Consider the following 14,585-nt stretch of genomic DNA (forward strand, 5'->3'; position numbering starts at 1 on the left):
TGGCCAGAAGCCATCTCTCAAAGCGGGGTGTTGAGTCTGCTCCCCCAGACTGCCTCTGAGTTTTGTTTGCTCTTCGTACAGCCAGACATTCATTTTAAGAACTGGATCAAAATAACTTTTCAGAAACTCTCATTTCAGGCCCATCTCTGTATATCTGAGAGTTCACATGCTTCAGCCAGAGCCCAATTCTAAATCCAAAATAACTACCCATGGCTTGGGTAATATCAACCCTCTCTGCTCATAGCCGACCCTCCCACTCAGTCAGCACCACAGACCATACCTCTAAACTCTCTGATTCACGCCAATTAGCAATTAGCAATGAAAGTAGCATTTCCTAAAAGGAAACTGTAGAGCTAAAAGTGATTCAAACAAATCAGCAATTAAACCACACAGAATTATGACTGTCAAAGACTTAAATCTCTTTGGATGGCTTCACAAGGAATCAAGGCACGCAGGCGTGTTCCTCTAAGAAAGCGTGAAACCAAACCTGACAAGAAGACAGTGTTTCCTAGCAAGATGGTGGCGTCTGCTAATGACAGAAAGATCCTGCCTTCCCAGAGGCCAGGATCCCAACCCAATGGCTCTTCCCAAAGCTAAATCCTCCTACTCCGAAGGAAACACTGAGAAAGTGACCCCCCACACCCCCCTTTAGCCTCACATGCTGTATTTGGGAGGTCTAACGAAGTTATCAACAAGACAGTATCCACATTTACCTCCCCAGATGCTTTGTCCCCAGGCTCCACCCACATTCATGTTTCTAAAAGGAAGAGCCTATTTGAGTCTAGTTAATCTCAGGGTATAGACTCCTCCGCTGGTGGCCAGGACCTTAATTATGACAGCAAAGGACATGATACTTTATGGAATACCAAGTTCTGTCATTAAGCCATATCTCTAAGGTTCTGGATGTGTATGTGCGACAGCTTCTGACCATCTACTCTGTATCTCCTGATCATAATGATGTCCTTAAGGTGAAAGAATGCCATCGAATTTCTTTTGCTAGTGGCCAATTATACATTAGCTTCCTGTGGCCACCTAGTCCATAGGAGCAATACACCAAAAAATTGCACACACACAATATCATAAATGGTTGAAGCCATTTAAATGAGGAACTCTCAGAGCAGGGAGAAAGGCAAAGAGGTAAAATATAGAAAGGACAGTATAGATTATTAACAACCCTCAGAAGCAAAGCCTTGGGACACTGGTTTCCTTTGTTGCTGTCGTTTTCCATAAAGCAGTGTTTTTAAGCCAAAAGGGTGGGGGAAGGAAGAATATCGCTGGTGTAATATTTTAATTCAAGCACAGAATTCGTGAGCAGAAACAGGGGACAGAATAAGGAGGGGGCCAGCTGCACTTTACAGGACTGGATTGGAGTGTGCAAACATGATGAACCCCCTGGATTAACTATCCATTCATGTGTTTATCTGCTCGTTGTTTCGGGGAATGCCCATGCTGGAGATATAATTTTAGAGTCTAAATATTGTGTCACTTTCCCTTTAACAGGTACTTCTTTTGCTGTATGGATCCTTTCTATGCAATAAATGGCTTGCATATTCTTTTCATGTTTGAAAAGAACCATTGAGGGTGAAATAAATAAATAAATAAAGACAAAGAAACCACATCACCTACCGTCACCTCCCATCCCCCCCACCTACCATCACCACCATCACCTACCATCCCCACCACCATCCCCACCATCACCCATCCCCACCAGAAGGCAGCAGGACAAATGGATTAGACTGTATCTGTTTTAGTTCTTCAGGAGGAGAAATTCGGGGGGTTCTTCTGTGGTTCACCATGAGCTACAGCCATAATCTGCTCTTCACTGCCATTCTAATTTCACCAACTTTTCCACTTGATAATAGAGATTTGCTGCCTTCCAGCTAAGCGTAATAACATTATATTAGCCCTTGAAAGAAACAATGTATTACACGGGGGGATGGACGCACAGTCACTCAGCCACACAAGCATGGCCTGGGAAGGAAACACACGGCAGATTTTTTTTTTTTTTCTTCCAGAAATTCTGGCAGCCTTGTTCTATCATTTTGAAGAATGTAAGTTGTTATACAGCTAAATATATACACTGATATAATAACTCAAAAATCTAGTGCTTTTCCTTTGGAAGGGAAGAAAGGTGACTTCATTTTCATGTGTGCTGGATAGTCCATTTGTTACTTGTGGCTTTCATGTATATCTCCCCATGAGATGTCCCTGTATCATACTCAGAATTATTAGATGGCACTCTCAGGCAGTTCAACCTACCAAGTGGAAGGTAGGCTAGGGCCAAATTATGAAGGTCACATTACTGCTCCATGATGAGATAGTGCAAAAAAAGGTAAGAGGGTTTGGAAATGGCTTTAACATTTTGGCATTATGCACTGGAGTGACTTTCCGACATATGGCCCAGGGTAGGGCCTGGAGGGGAACAAGAACAGATCTCCTTGCCATTGAGCACAAGAAGCACATGGCTAGGTCACATGCTGTGCACCTGTTCAGAGTGGAAAAGAAAAAAAAACAAAAAACAAACAAAAAAAAAAAAAACAAAAAAAAACCTTCACTTCAACCATTGGGGGAGGGTTCTGGTGCTCTTGTGGGAACCTCTTTCATCTCCTGTACGTATATAATTCATGGAGATGGGTATAGTTGCACCACGGGGTATGTTCTTCCCCCCAGATGAAAACAGAATGAAGCCTCCTAAAATTGGCTTCTGCCAGTCCTGTGGCCGTCCACTGTGGTGCAATTGACCCCACCCTTGAGCACACATCAGTCCTCGATCACTGTTAGTGTGGCATATACACGTACAGTGCTCATGATGCAGCGGGGAACTGTTCTAAAGGCATCATGAAATGAATTCATACATCTCGTTTCTTTCACTTCGGGCAGCCATATTTTACAACATAAAAGGTCACGATGCACCCTGCCAAAAGAAGTCTGCCGTGTGGTGATTAGCTGGATGAGCAAAGCAAAACACTGTATCTGGCATGGATTTCCATGCCAAAAACCTTCTTTCTTTGAACCACACAAATGACAAATGGCCCCAGTAACTAGGAGACGTTGATGTTTCCCCCGGAAGCCATCTCCCACTGCCATGACAAAAGCTACTGCTTCCTTCTCTGCACGCATGGTTCATGCACACATGTCACACATGAGAGAGGCAGAAAGCGAGCAAAACAGCGCCAGGAGCTGGTGGTGAGAGTGCTCTCGTTGCACACTCCAAGGAAATGGCACTTATTGTAGGCAAATAAGCTCATGTCCTTGGTTCAGAAAGTCACACAACACTTGGCATAAGCGTGGGTGGCTCAGGAAAAAGCACAGCTGCATCAAAACCCACAGGTGCCCAGATCTTATCTTTATGATTGCCTCCTGCTGTTAAGGTCACTCACTGTAATAGCGTCTGTGGCCCTCCATCTTTCCAGGTGCAGCTCGGTACAGAATTGTCCCTTCAAAGGTAGTCTTTCCTGACAGTGAATGAGAGAAGAGAAGGGGGAGAGAAAAACAAGAGAGGGGACAGAGGGGAGCAAATGATGGCAAAAGAAGGAAGAGGAAGAGTCTTTAACTGAACTTGCCTTCAATGACTCGGCTGCAAGAGCTTCATCCATGCAATTAATTAAAGACCATCAGGCAGACTTTAAGAATATTACAGAACAAGCCCAAAGTCCCCATGTAACCACAATGGCAAGAAATACCCAGATTTGGTGCTTGCCTCTGAAATGGCTGTCATGTACATTATGCCCACTTTAAACCTGGAAACAATTTCACATTTTAACATAAGAGTAGGAAAACCTCAATTAATCAGAGATAATCCAATTCATAGCATTAGTCTATTACCTCAACTGGGCAAGCGCACTCTTCTCTTTGGAGAATATGACCTACACATAAAACAAAACTGGCCCCTTCTGCCTCTGTCATTTATTCCTAGAGCCTCACAGAGTAAAAGCTGATGTTCAAGCCCCAGTGTTCCAAACAAGGCAAGGAATCCTCAGAAAATATATTGGGCAGGGAGGTGTGGCTCAGTAGTAGATTACTTACTAAACTCCTATAAGGTGCTACCTTTGACCCCAGTATCACAGCATGAGCAAGTAGATTTTTGTCAGTTCTCAGTACCTTCAAAGTAAAGCAAGATATTAACAAACTACAGGGGAGGTTTTATAAATGAGATTTGAAACCAATAGTGGCACCCATATCAACATGAAAGGATGCTTTCGTTTAGCACCAGGGCTATCAGAAAAAAAAAACTGTTTTTTTACATTTATTATAAAATATTAATTGCAGTTCACCCACCCTGCATCCCAGCTGCACCCCCCTCCCTAACTTCTTCCCTCATCTCCTCCAAAAACTGTTTTTTTTTAAACATCTTAATTGAGGTTTTGCTGTGTCAATAACAAGACTGTGCTTAAGCACTGAGGACATAGGACTCATCCAGCTTCAAATATCAAATTTTTGATACAATATCATAGGACTGAACATGTAACTTACGGCCAAATATCACTGGGTCATAAGAACACAGATGCACATATTTCTCCAATTCAGGTATACACATAACCTACCCAACCTTCCCAACACACATACACATACATACACACACCACAGACAACATCACAACGTGGTAAAATGACTCGATAAGCAATCTCAACTAATAAATACCTCATTAAAAGAAATAAGTTCCGATATAGCTCATGAGTTAAAAATTCAAACAGGGCACCAGGCTTTGATACTTTCATAATAAGTTGAGAGGTGCAGAGCGTGAGCTACATTTAGAAACAGCAAGTGTAACTGAAAAGGGAGAGAGCAACTTCTATCACTCCTTACAAACTCTCCACCATCAGAATAGGAACCCCAACAGGGTCAGTTTCCAGGCCGTGCCAATTCCAGTTCATGACCCCAATTAGGACTAGTCAGATCACTCTAAATGGAGGAGGTATTGCCATTCCTGTATGTTACAGGAATGGTAATATGCCCTCATTTGGAAATCTGTCCTTGTGGGCATATGCGCTACAGCCACTTAGAGCAAGAAGTCACACATTCAAGTCACCGCTTATGTGTGGGCCCGAGAGGTCTACATGAGTAACCTCTGCTGGTCAGGAACCTGAGTCAGGGAGTCCTCGAGATGAGCTTGGATTAGGGTTGAGTTCCAGGCCTTGGGATAAAAAGTAACACCACGTTTCAAAAACAAAAAAAAAAATCACTGTGTGTGTACATAATAACTATCTAGGGAAAACAACGGAGTTCTGCAAGCCTACTTCTTAGGCTCACAGCTTTTGAGGAGCTCCATGCCAAAAGCAGGGCAAGTAGACAGCTGCTTTCTATTTGAGCATATCTTTACTCCAAGGATGTCATCATTACTCCTAAAGTACAGGTGTTGGTATGAGAACAGGCCATCCACCGTCTTCAAAATGTCAGCAAAGAGAAGGTAGAAGAGAAAAAAAATCAATATTCCAGTGATGTTCCCATGTACAGCAGAGCTTTCATGTGCTGTCTCACAGGAGCAAGTCTGAAAATCCCAGTGGGAGACAGATTGCTGTCCTAACGTCTGCGCTGTATGTCAAGTCCATCTGCAAAGTCCCCCTGCCCACTGGCAGCAAGGCAGAGAGGTAGCCTCGGCTAGGGCTGAGTAAAGGCTCACAGGTACTTATTTGAGTGAGGAGCAAGAGACAGGCAATCAGAAAGCTCATGCATATGAGCAGTGTTTACCTCTCTGGGAGGGGAATATTGTACTATGACCATTAAATAATAGTTCTTGAAGGCAACAAACACTATAGAAGGGAAGAATTTTTATTTTATCTACCCATCCATCCATCCATCCACCCACCCACTCACCCATCCATCCACCTATCTATCTAACTAACTATTGGTTTTTCAAGACAAGGTTTCTCTGTGTAGCCTTGGCTGTCCTGGAACTTACTCTGTAGACCAGGCTGGCTTTGAACTCAGAGATCCACCTGCCTCTGCTTCCTGAGTGTTGAGATTAAAGGTGTGCGCCACCACATCTGGCTAGAAAATTTATATTTAGACAGATGATTCATATGCTTACACTAGCATCTAACTGTGTGTGAAATTTTGTTTTATCTATTGGTTAACTACTCTTCACTGCCAACAGAACACAAAAACCTAATGCCAATGAATTGAAAAAAAAGTCTAGTGATACTGTAGAATGAAGTTTTTCAAAATATAGTGGTATCATAGAAGGGTTTGCCACGGTTTCTTAGAAACTCTCTTATATTTGTCTTAGCTTGACATATCACTAAAGTATCACAATCTAAACATTTTAAATAAGAAATTGAGAAACTGAGAACATCAATTCAAATGGAAAAGAGTGGTTACTTATGAAAATGTAATTTTTCTCCCTTAGAAAATTATGGGAAATAACTGAAGATGTTCCTGTAGCTACAGGGTTGCTTTTTCAGTCAGGGTCTCGTGTATCTCAGGCTGGCCTTAGATTATCTATGTGGCTGAGGATAGCCTTGAACTTCTGATGCTCCTAGTCCCCCCCACACACACCGCAAACACTGGGATTATAGTGCTGTGCCAACATCCATAATTTATTCATTGTTGGGGATTAGATTCAAGGCTTCATGCATGATTACCAAACATTCTTAAAAAAAAACCAAAAAACTCAGTTACATCTCCAGCCCAAGAATTTTGAAAAGTAGTAATAGTTTTACAGGAATTATTTGCAATTAAGCAATATCAAAATGTTAAAAATGGATGATTTGCATCTATTTTAAGTATGAGGCAAAATATATACTGAAATTATGCCTTATTCACATACAAAATTTCTGTCACTAAGTCCAAATAAATTCTATAGAGCCAGGATAAATTGTGATTATACATTTGCTGATTGGCTCCACTTCATATTATTTAGTCAATAGGAACATGTGTATAATTATAGATAAAAAGACAATTAATAAATGTCTATGATTGTGGTAAGAATAAGCCCAGCTTCAGTCGAATTTGAAAATTGCCAGATGTTGCTTGAGAAGCCGATCTGTTTGTGTAATGGAGGTGATGATGCCAGAATTTGTGTAGAAAGACTGCATGTCATTTTGGTCTCCTAACCCATAAGCCAGGGCACAGCTGAAATGTAATTGCACTGAGCATTACTGTTGTCATCTGACACCAGGCTATATGACCTAAAAATTCCTGTCCTCCCCTAGTATCTTAATATTCTGTCAATACTGTTGATTCAAACATTTCTATGTTCTATTTTTAAATTTATTAAACACCTTTTGTTTGTGTTTATTAATGTGATGTGTGCGATTCTATTTCTTTCTTTTTTTAAAAAAAAATCTTGTTTGGTGCCACTCTGTAAGCACTGTCTAACCAGATCTGACTGAAAATCAATGATAGCTAAGTTTAAAAGGAAAGACAGTCAGCCCGAATAAGCCTCTGGAGCATCTAGTAAACACACACACACACACACACACACACACACACACACACACACACACACCAAAAGTATTTTAATCTACTCATGTTTCTAGATCTACTCATGTTCCTAGATCTAACTATCATTTTATAGTTATGGCAATTGAATGCTAAAACAGAGATGAAACTCTCACCGGCCAGACAATGAGAAACTAATGGAAAAAAAACAAACTTTGCTGCTTTAGCAAACCGATTGCACAGGGGGACCTAAGAAGGAGAACAGGTCAGAGAAATGTGAACGGTCTCAACTCGTCACTGTGTACGTATCAGGGAAGTGAACACTGAGCCCATGTTTAATTATTTAACGAATCACTGCAAATATGGTGCGCATCTAGTCACAGGACTTTAAGAAACCCTTCTATTGATATATATTGAAATATTTATGGGTGCAATTATATAACATCTGGGGTTTTCTTTAAGAGAAAATGGAGTAGGAATAAGTAGGGCCATAATGTCAATAAATTAGCTACAGGCTGAGAATTGATCAACTGTGCACAGGTACACATTGATTCATCACACTCTTCTTACTTTTACTTCTGCATGAAATCATCTATAACTTAGGATTTCTAAAAAAATCTTCCTGAAAAAATGATGTCTCAAAGCTCCAAGGATAGCAAGAAAAAAAGTTTTCAAATTTCAATATGCAGAAAGTTTCCGCTACTACTCAACTGTGGCCCGATCCATCTGACTGTTAAAACTCTGTCCTTGTAAGAGTGTATTGTCCCTGAACCAAGTGTATGGCTATGAACCAAACACCATACGTAAAAGGACATGAACAGCAAGTTCTAGACAATTTTTACCTGTCATTTAAGACAAAAGTGTCTCCTTGGAGTAAGAAAGGGCTCGTGGAGAACTTAGCAAGCACTGTGAGACAAGTAGTCAATGGCATACTTCTTTTCAGGTACAGTGCCAATGTTTCCTCTAGCAGAGCATCCACTGATATACAGTAAGCATAATGTGTGAAGCATTCAAATAAGAACGCATCATTCAGAGCGAGGCATGTCTGTGTCCATGTTTGAAGCAAAGGTGTACTAACGCACTGGACACGATGCTCTCTCCATATTAGGTTACAGATTTTAGCTGTAGTGACTTGTCCTAACGTGTCCGGTAGCACTTAGAAGGGTATTTATGTGATTTCACCATAATCTCTAAACACTATCAATATGGTACAAAGATTAGGATTGACTGTAGCCCCAGAGTCCTGTATGAATCAAGCAATCGTTGTGGAAAATGGATTGCTGTTTACAAAGAGTATTAAGTGGGCTGGTCAAACAAAGACTCTGATTAAGTACATTTTGGCTCATAGCTCATGGGGAAAATGCTGCAAGCTGTTTGTGCACTAACCACATTTTGTATCTTTCAACTAAGGACAGAAACAAATATGCATTTACTTAATTACAGGAGATGCAGTCACTGGAGGAAAGTGGCTGAAGACTACATGGATCCTCCCTGTACAGTTCACGTTTATTTTTACGATTTCCCATGATTCTTCATTATTTCAAAACAAAATGTTTCTCCCGCCCAAAAAGTAAAACATATCCAAAGTCCTAATGCTAGTCTCTGGTGAGTAGGATGTGAAGAGAATACACAGACCATTCTAAAATCAAAGCTGCTTGTGTGCATACTATCATATACATAATCATTTTTAGCAATGTGATCTGGATATGCATATACATATATGTGTAGATATAGAGAGAGAATAAGCAAATCATGAGTGTAGACAGATACAGAGCATTATATAACAAATTTGATTTGATGCTAATTCATCTATTTGTCCCATGTTGCTAGCCATAGCCTTTCGCTACACCTACCGAGAGATGCTACTTCTCTCTTTCAGGGCATGGCTCCAATTCACAAAGCAACAAAGGCATGATTTTCACATCCATTATTCGAGAAATTCCTTTTGACCACTACTGCCCCACATCACCACGGGACTGGCTTCTCTGCCTTTGTGCCCCACTCTTCCTCAAATGTCAGCCGCTGGGGAAGTTTCCTGAGCTTCTTGGGATACGTGTGCCTCGTTTCTGCAAGGTGAGCTGACTGAGGGTGGGGTCCCTATCCTGCATTTCATTTGTCTCTGACTCTTCACGGCATCAGGGGCCATTTTAGTAGCTCCAGAAGCGCAACAGAGATTTAATTAATAAAGAATAGAAGAAGGAAGTGAAAGAGAAGACAAAAGGGATGGATGGAATTGAATAAGCAGAACCATATTGAGCCTTGTTTTCCTTAACTATACACGTAGGAAGATTACTGCAAGCACTGCTTCGTTTTTATCAGAACCATCCATCCCTGTTCAAAAAGCATTCTTCTCCAGGGGCCTCAAATGCACTTAGCAATAGACAGCTGGACTCAACATGGCTATAGAGACTACTGGCCATTTCTTGTTCTGAAACAGAAGTCTAGTAATTGAGTTGGTGTGGGGGTAGCTAAAGGACGGCCAAATGATTGAGAGGACCACCCCATTCAGTCCAAACCTCCAGCACCAGGAATTATAGTAGCACATGCTTTGAGTAGAGAATTGGTCATAGTTATTTTTCCATGGGAATGGCATAGAATGTGTTGTGGGGTACAGTTTGTTTCAATATTTCCAAAATCAGTGGGACGTATTCTCCTGAAACTCTTCACTTCTGAAAATATATAGCTATGATTACATAAAACACCAAGAGGTCAAGACTTTCCCTCAATGTGGGACCTAGTTGCTAAGCATGATACTATTCTAGTGTACAAAAGGAGATTCCAGAGCAGCTAACATTCTACTGTGGACTGGAAAGAAAAAGAAACTCTCACTGCTCTTCTCGTTTAGCTGGCCACATTGGTGGAAAACCACATGCTCTAGCTCATAGAAAGTGACAGGAGTTCCCAAAAACTTCACATGTTTCCAAACCTCCATCCCAATCCTTCATATCCAAGATTCAATGATAGAATGGAATTTGGAGCAGAAAAGTTCTCAGGTTTTGGCAGTGGAAGGAAGGGATCTTGCTGCAGCCACTAAGACAGCCAGCCAGAACAGTTGCTTCTACTTGTGGCAGGCTGTACAACACGCTGCTGAGACACAGAGTTAAAAAAAAAAAGCCACCTAAGTACTTTCCTAGAAACAGCTTCAACTTCCAAATCAAACATCTGTCCAGTTATACTACTAGTTGAATAAAGGGATACCAAGCCAATAGAAGAATACTGTTTAAATGAAAATGTTCAAAATGGAAAGTGAAGATATTTGAGAATTGTTTTGGTTAAGACTGGGTTGTTCTCCTTTTGTTAGGAAGGAGTCAGCAAATAGCATCACATCACTAGACATAGCTGAATCTCCTATAACATTCATGCCCATGACCTTGGCTCAACACAGCACAAGATAAAACACAGACGCCCACATGGGAAGTTGGGTTAGTGACTGGGAGAACAAAGCTTCCCGGTCCTGACCTTTTGCTCCATGAGCTGGAAAGGGCAGCAGAGAAGCTGGAGGGAAACCTTCAGGCCCTGGAGAAAAAAAGACCTGAAATTCGTTCTCACCATTACAAAAAGGGGACCACGTCCTTATCCAAGGTGAGGCTGGACTATCTTGTCATATATTTAATGAAACTGGCATGCATTTATCTTGTACATGTACCTTACCACCAATAATTATGGTAGTTTTCTCCCAGGTTCTTCAGAGGACACTGGGGAATACCGATCCTATCATTGGGTTCATTTAAGAAAGAATTACAAACTCAGTGGGAGAAGACATTCTAGAAGTGTATGGAGGCATAGCAGTATGTGCCACCTGTTAGTCAGTACTATCATGGCTGAGGGCTACTACTCGCTTATCCAGAGGTATATAGAATATACAGCTATGGGTCACATCCATACAGTGATAAACTTACTAAATTACAGTGGGCAAAGGTACTGGAGCCAAGAAATGACCCACAAACTCTCATCACAGCCTTTTGGAATAGAACAATGGTACATAAGGGAGGCTAGAACAGAGCCCACTGGTCTCTTCATTTTCCCCGTCAGTATGGTAGACATCCTTACTTGACTTGGAAAGTTGATCATCCTGGGAAATGCCAAGCTCATCCGACTCCCCTGATAACTCTTTGATGAAGTTGGAAGGGAACATTCCAGTCTTCCCATTGAGAACACCTTCCCACCATCCTTCCTCTACCTGCATAGAGGTCAAGAAAACAGAGGTACATGATCAGGTTAGACATGTCTTGTATCTACATGGTACTGAGTAGAATTCATACAGTAAAGCAACCTAATGCAGGCCAAATGGCCTTATGATTCAGACAAGTAAGGGGAGTTACCTGGAGTCCAACACAAAAAGGCAAACATTAATGTAACACTTCAGTTGAGTCAACTTCTAACTAAAATTTGGCATTTCCTTTAGTTATGAATATAGGTAACAAACCAATATTAAAAGTACTAGTGACTCATCATGAAATGAATCATGAATATTTTCCTATCACATCACAGATTCTGTGAGTACTTCAAAATGTCATTTGTACCCATTGTTACTTTGAAATGTTGGTATAAGTTATACCTGCTAGGTGGCATTTGTTATTTAACATATTAAAAAGGTATCACATAGATGACAAAACAAAACAAAATTTGCTTTTGTTTGATGTGTACTTCACTATATAGTTTCCTTTGTAATTTTATGTGGTTTTTTTTTTCCTGAAAACCACTATTTAAAAAAAAAAATCTGTGAATATAACCAGGCATCGTAGCACATATCTGTAAATCCAGCACACAGGAAAGACACAGCAAGGAAGATAAATCATACCTGTGAGGCCAGCCTGGGCTACACAGCTAGATCAAATGGCTAGAAATATGGCTCCTTAGGCAAGTACTTCCCAAGTAGCCACAAAATCTAAGTTACCCTCTCAGTACCACAAACAAGCAACAGAAAGAAATGGGAAGAAGAAGAGGAGGTGTGGCGAAGGAAGATAAAGAAGAGAAAAAGAGGGAGGAAAGAAGGGAAAGAAGGTTTCCCAAGAAAAGCAAAACTAGACAATTGAGAGAAGAATCTATTTTCAATTAAAAAAAAAATCTCTGAGCTAAGGACTCAGAAGGTAGAAAGATTTTCTGTGGGTTTCTCTTGGAGTGGGGAAGACAGCCTGGAGTATCAGGGGGCAGGAAGGCTGCAGCATTCTGAGCAGGAAGTGGGAGCTGGACCAGGAAAGCAGTGAGAACAGACAAACCATGTTCAGTTTTGAAGTATAAAGTGGACTTGAGCAATTAGCTGGGGACAAGCAAAAGAATAGGAAGAAAAATTGAAGAATTTGAGATGGATCCATCTACAGCAAAGTAAATGTCTGAATATTTAGAAGGCTTCTTCAAGGAAAAAAAAAAACTACTCCATTTTGAGATTAGGCAAGTATGAAGTTACCAAAAAGATGTGGGATGATAAATAAGAAGAGTTAGAACCTTTAAAAAAATTATATGTATATACTACCAGTGCAAGCCAACCAATATCATTTAAGAACTTTAATAAATTCAAACCAATAAAAAAGAAAATTCAAACTCAAAGCCCAGTTCAAATTCTACCCTAAAACTTAGCAGTTACATGAACTTACTCATTTTCTCCTGTCAAATTAAATCCCCCTTCCCCATCTACATAACAGAGCTGGTAATTAATCTCACATGTCATATTTAAGCATGACCTTTGTCTCTGTTAGAGGTATATGCATAATAGTTTTTTGCTAGAACTGTGGGGTGTGGAAATATGTATGACAAGACCCTATGTTTGCTAAGGAAGGTGATAACATACCAAGATAGGAAGGTGTGGCTAAAGACTATGACTAGCAACATAGGACAAAATAGATGAATTAGCACAAATCAAACTTGTTACATAAAGTTGATCTCACTTAGACTTGGGTTGGTAAAAGACAGATTTGAGAAAAGGTAAGTCAAAATGAAAGTAAGCCTTTAAGAAATTAGAAACGGTAGCCTACAATTAGGAGAGACATGTTCGGGGGCATTCCAGAAAGGGGAGAGGAAGGGCAGGGAATGGAGAAAACCAGAGCAATTTGTTTAGAACACTTACTAGAGAACTCACAGGACACAGATGTCCTGTGATTACATCTGCAGTGATTACATCTGCATGGCCACAAAATAAGAGAAGAATGCATGCAACAGCAGCCACGTGTGGTTGTCCTGATGACTACTCAGGATGACTTCACTGCATTTAACGTCCTTTTTCAACTGAGTAGCATGTCCATGTTTTCATGCCAACTCAGTTAGTGTGTAATATTCCTTTGAGAGGGTTTTAACGGGATTAAGATAGTTGGGAAGATTCAGTGTGAGGCTGCATATCAACAGGCACAGGATTCGTAGCATGGAGACAATGTGCTAGCCCTGAAAAAAGACCCCGTAAAATAACCTCCTTCCTCTCAGAAATCACAGGGCAAGGGGATAACCAAGGGCAGGACCCCCAGCTGAGTGATCTGTCACACCCTCTCTGGCTGCAGCCGGCAGCTGGACCAACTCCATCTATTTAGTCTGATGATGTCTGAAATAGGCCTGTTCCCAATAAGCAGCTCTAGCGTGAGCTTCCGGGAAAGCACTCCTGAGGTGTAGGATCGGCAGCTGCCTACTGGGAGAACAAAAGTATCTTCACCCTGCCACACCCCCAAATGCCAGTATCACTGTCATTGAACAGTCAGAGAGGCCCGTGGGAAAACGGCAGAGGTCTATCATTAGCCACACACCAAGTGAAAGGGTTGGCAATCAAACCACTGCTCATCACCTGGGGAATACTCTCCCAATTGCAGCTTCCATGGGCACAAGGGGTGTTTCTTTGTGACCTGAACCCTTCCTGGGGAAAAAAAATCCTCGTACAAGAACCATGAAGAGCTACTCTAATACAATTCCTTCCTATAGTCTATGCTTCAGTCTCAAGACTGAGCCTGAAGATGGGAGGAAAAGAAATTTTTTTTCACACTAGCTTATTTTCTTATTTTCACACTAGCTCTCTTCAGAGACCATTTAGTTCAATTTCCCACATAAAGGCACCGAAGCCCGGAATGATGCTCCCCCTCTTAGGCACAGTGTCAATGCATTCATGACAGCTAAATCATTAAAAGAAATCCTCTATGACAGTATAGCAAGTCCTCATTGCTTCACAAATATGGGGATGAGAGGGGTCTCCCTATGAGCGCAGAAGGGAACAAGAGATCCTGATTGTA

General features: G+C 41.1%; 1 protein-coding gene across 10 annotated transcripts in view; it reads right to left on the reverse strand.

Moving 5' to 3' along the window:
• Positions 1-14,585, reverse strand: part of Sh3kbp1 (SH3 domain containing kinase binding protein 1) — a 362,797-nt gene that overhangs the window by 156,993 nt on the left and 191,219 nt on the right. For 6 of the 10 annotated variants that reach the window (XM_060375097.1, XM_060375093.1, XM_060375096.1 and 3 more), the window contains 3 exons: positions 11,431-11,560; positions 10,840-10,896; positions 3,381-3,455 (listed from right to left, as the gene is read on the reverse strand). In XM_060375097.1, the coding sequence (XP_060231080.1) occupies positions 3,381-3,455; positions 10,840-10,896; positions 11,431-11,560 (262 nt within the window). The remainder of the gene's footprint in view (positions 1-3,380; positions 3,456-10,839; positions 10,897-11,430; positions 11,561-14,585) is intronic. The other 4 variants (XM_060375099.1, XM_060375092.1, XM_060375100.1 and 1 more) reach the window with 2 other exon arrangements.

The sequence above is a fragment of the Meriones unguiculatus genome, chromosome X, assembly GCF_030254825.1.
Source record: "Meriones unguiculatus strain TT.TT164.6M chromosome X, Bangor_MerUng_6.1, whole genome shotgun sequence".
Lineage (NCBI taxonomy): Eukaryota > Metazoa > Chordata > Mammalia > Rodentia > Muridae > Meriones > Meriones unguiculatus.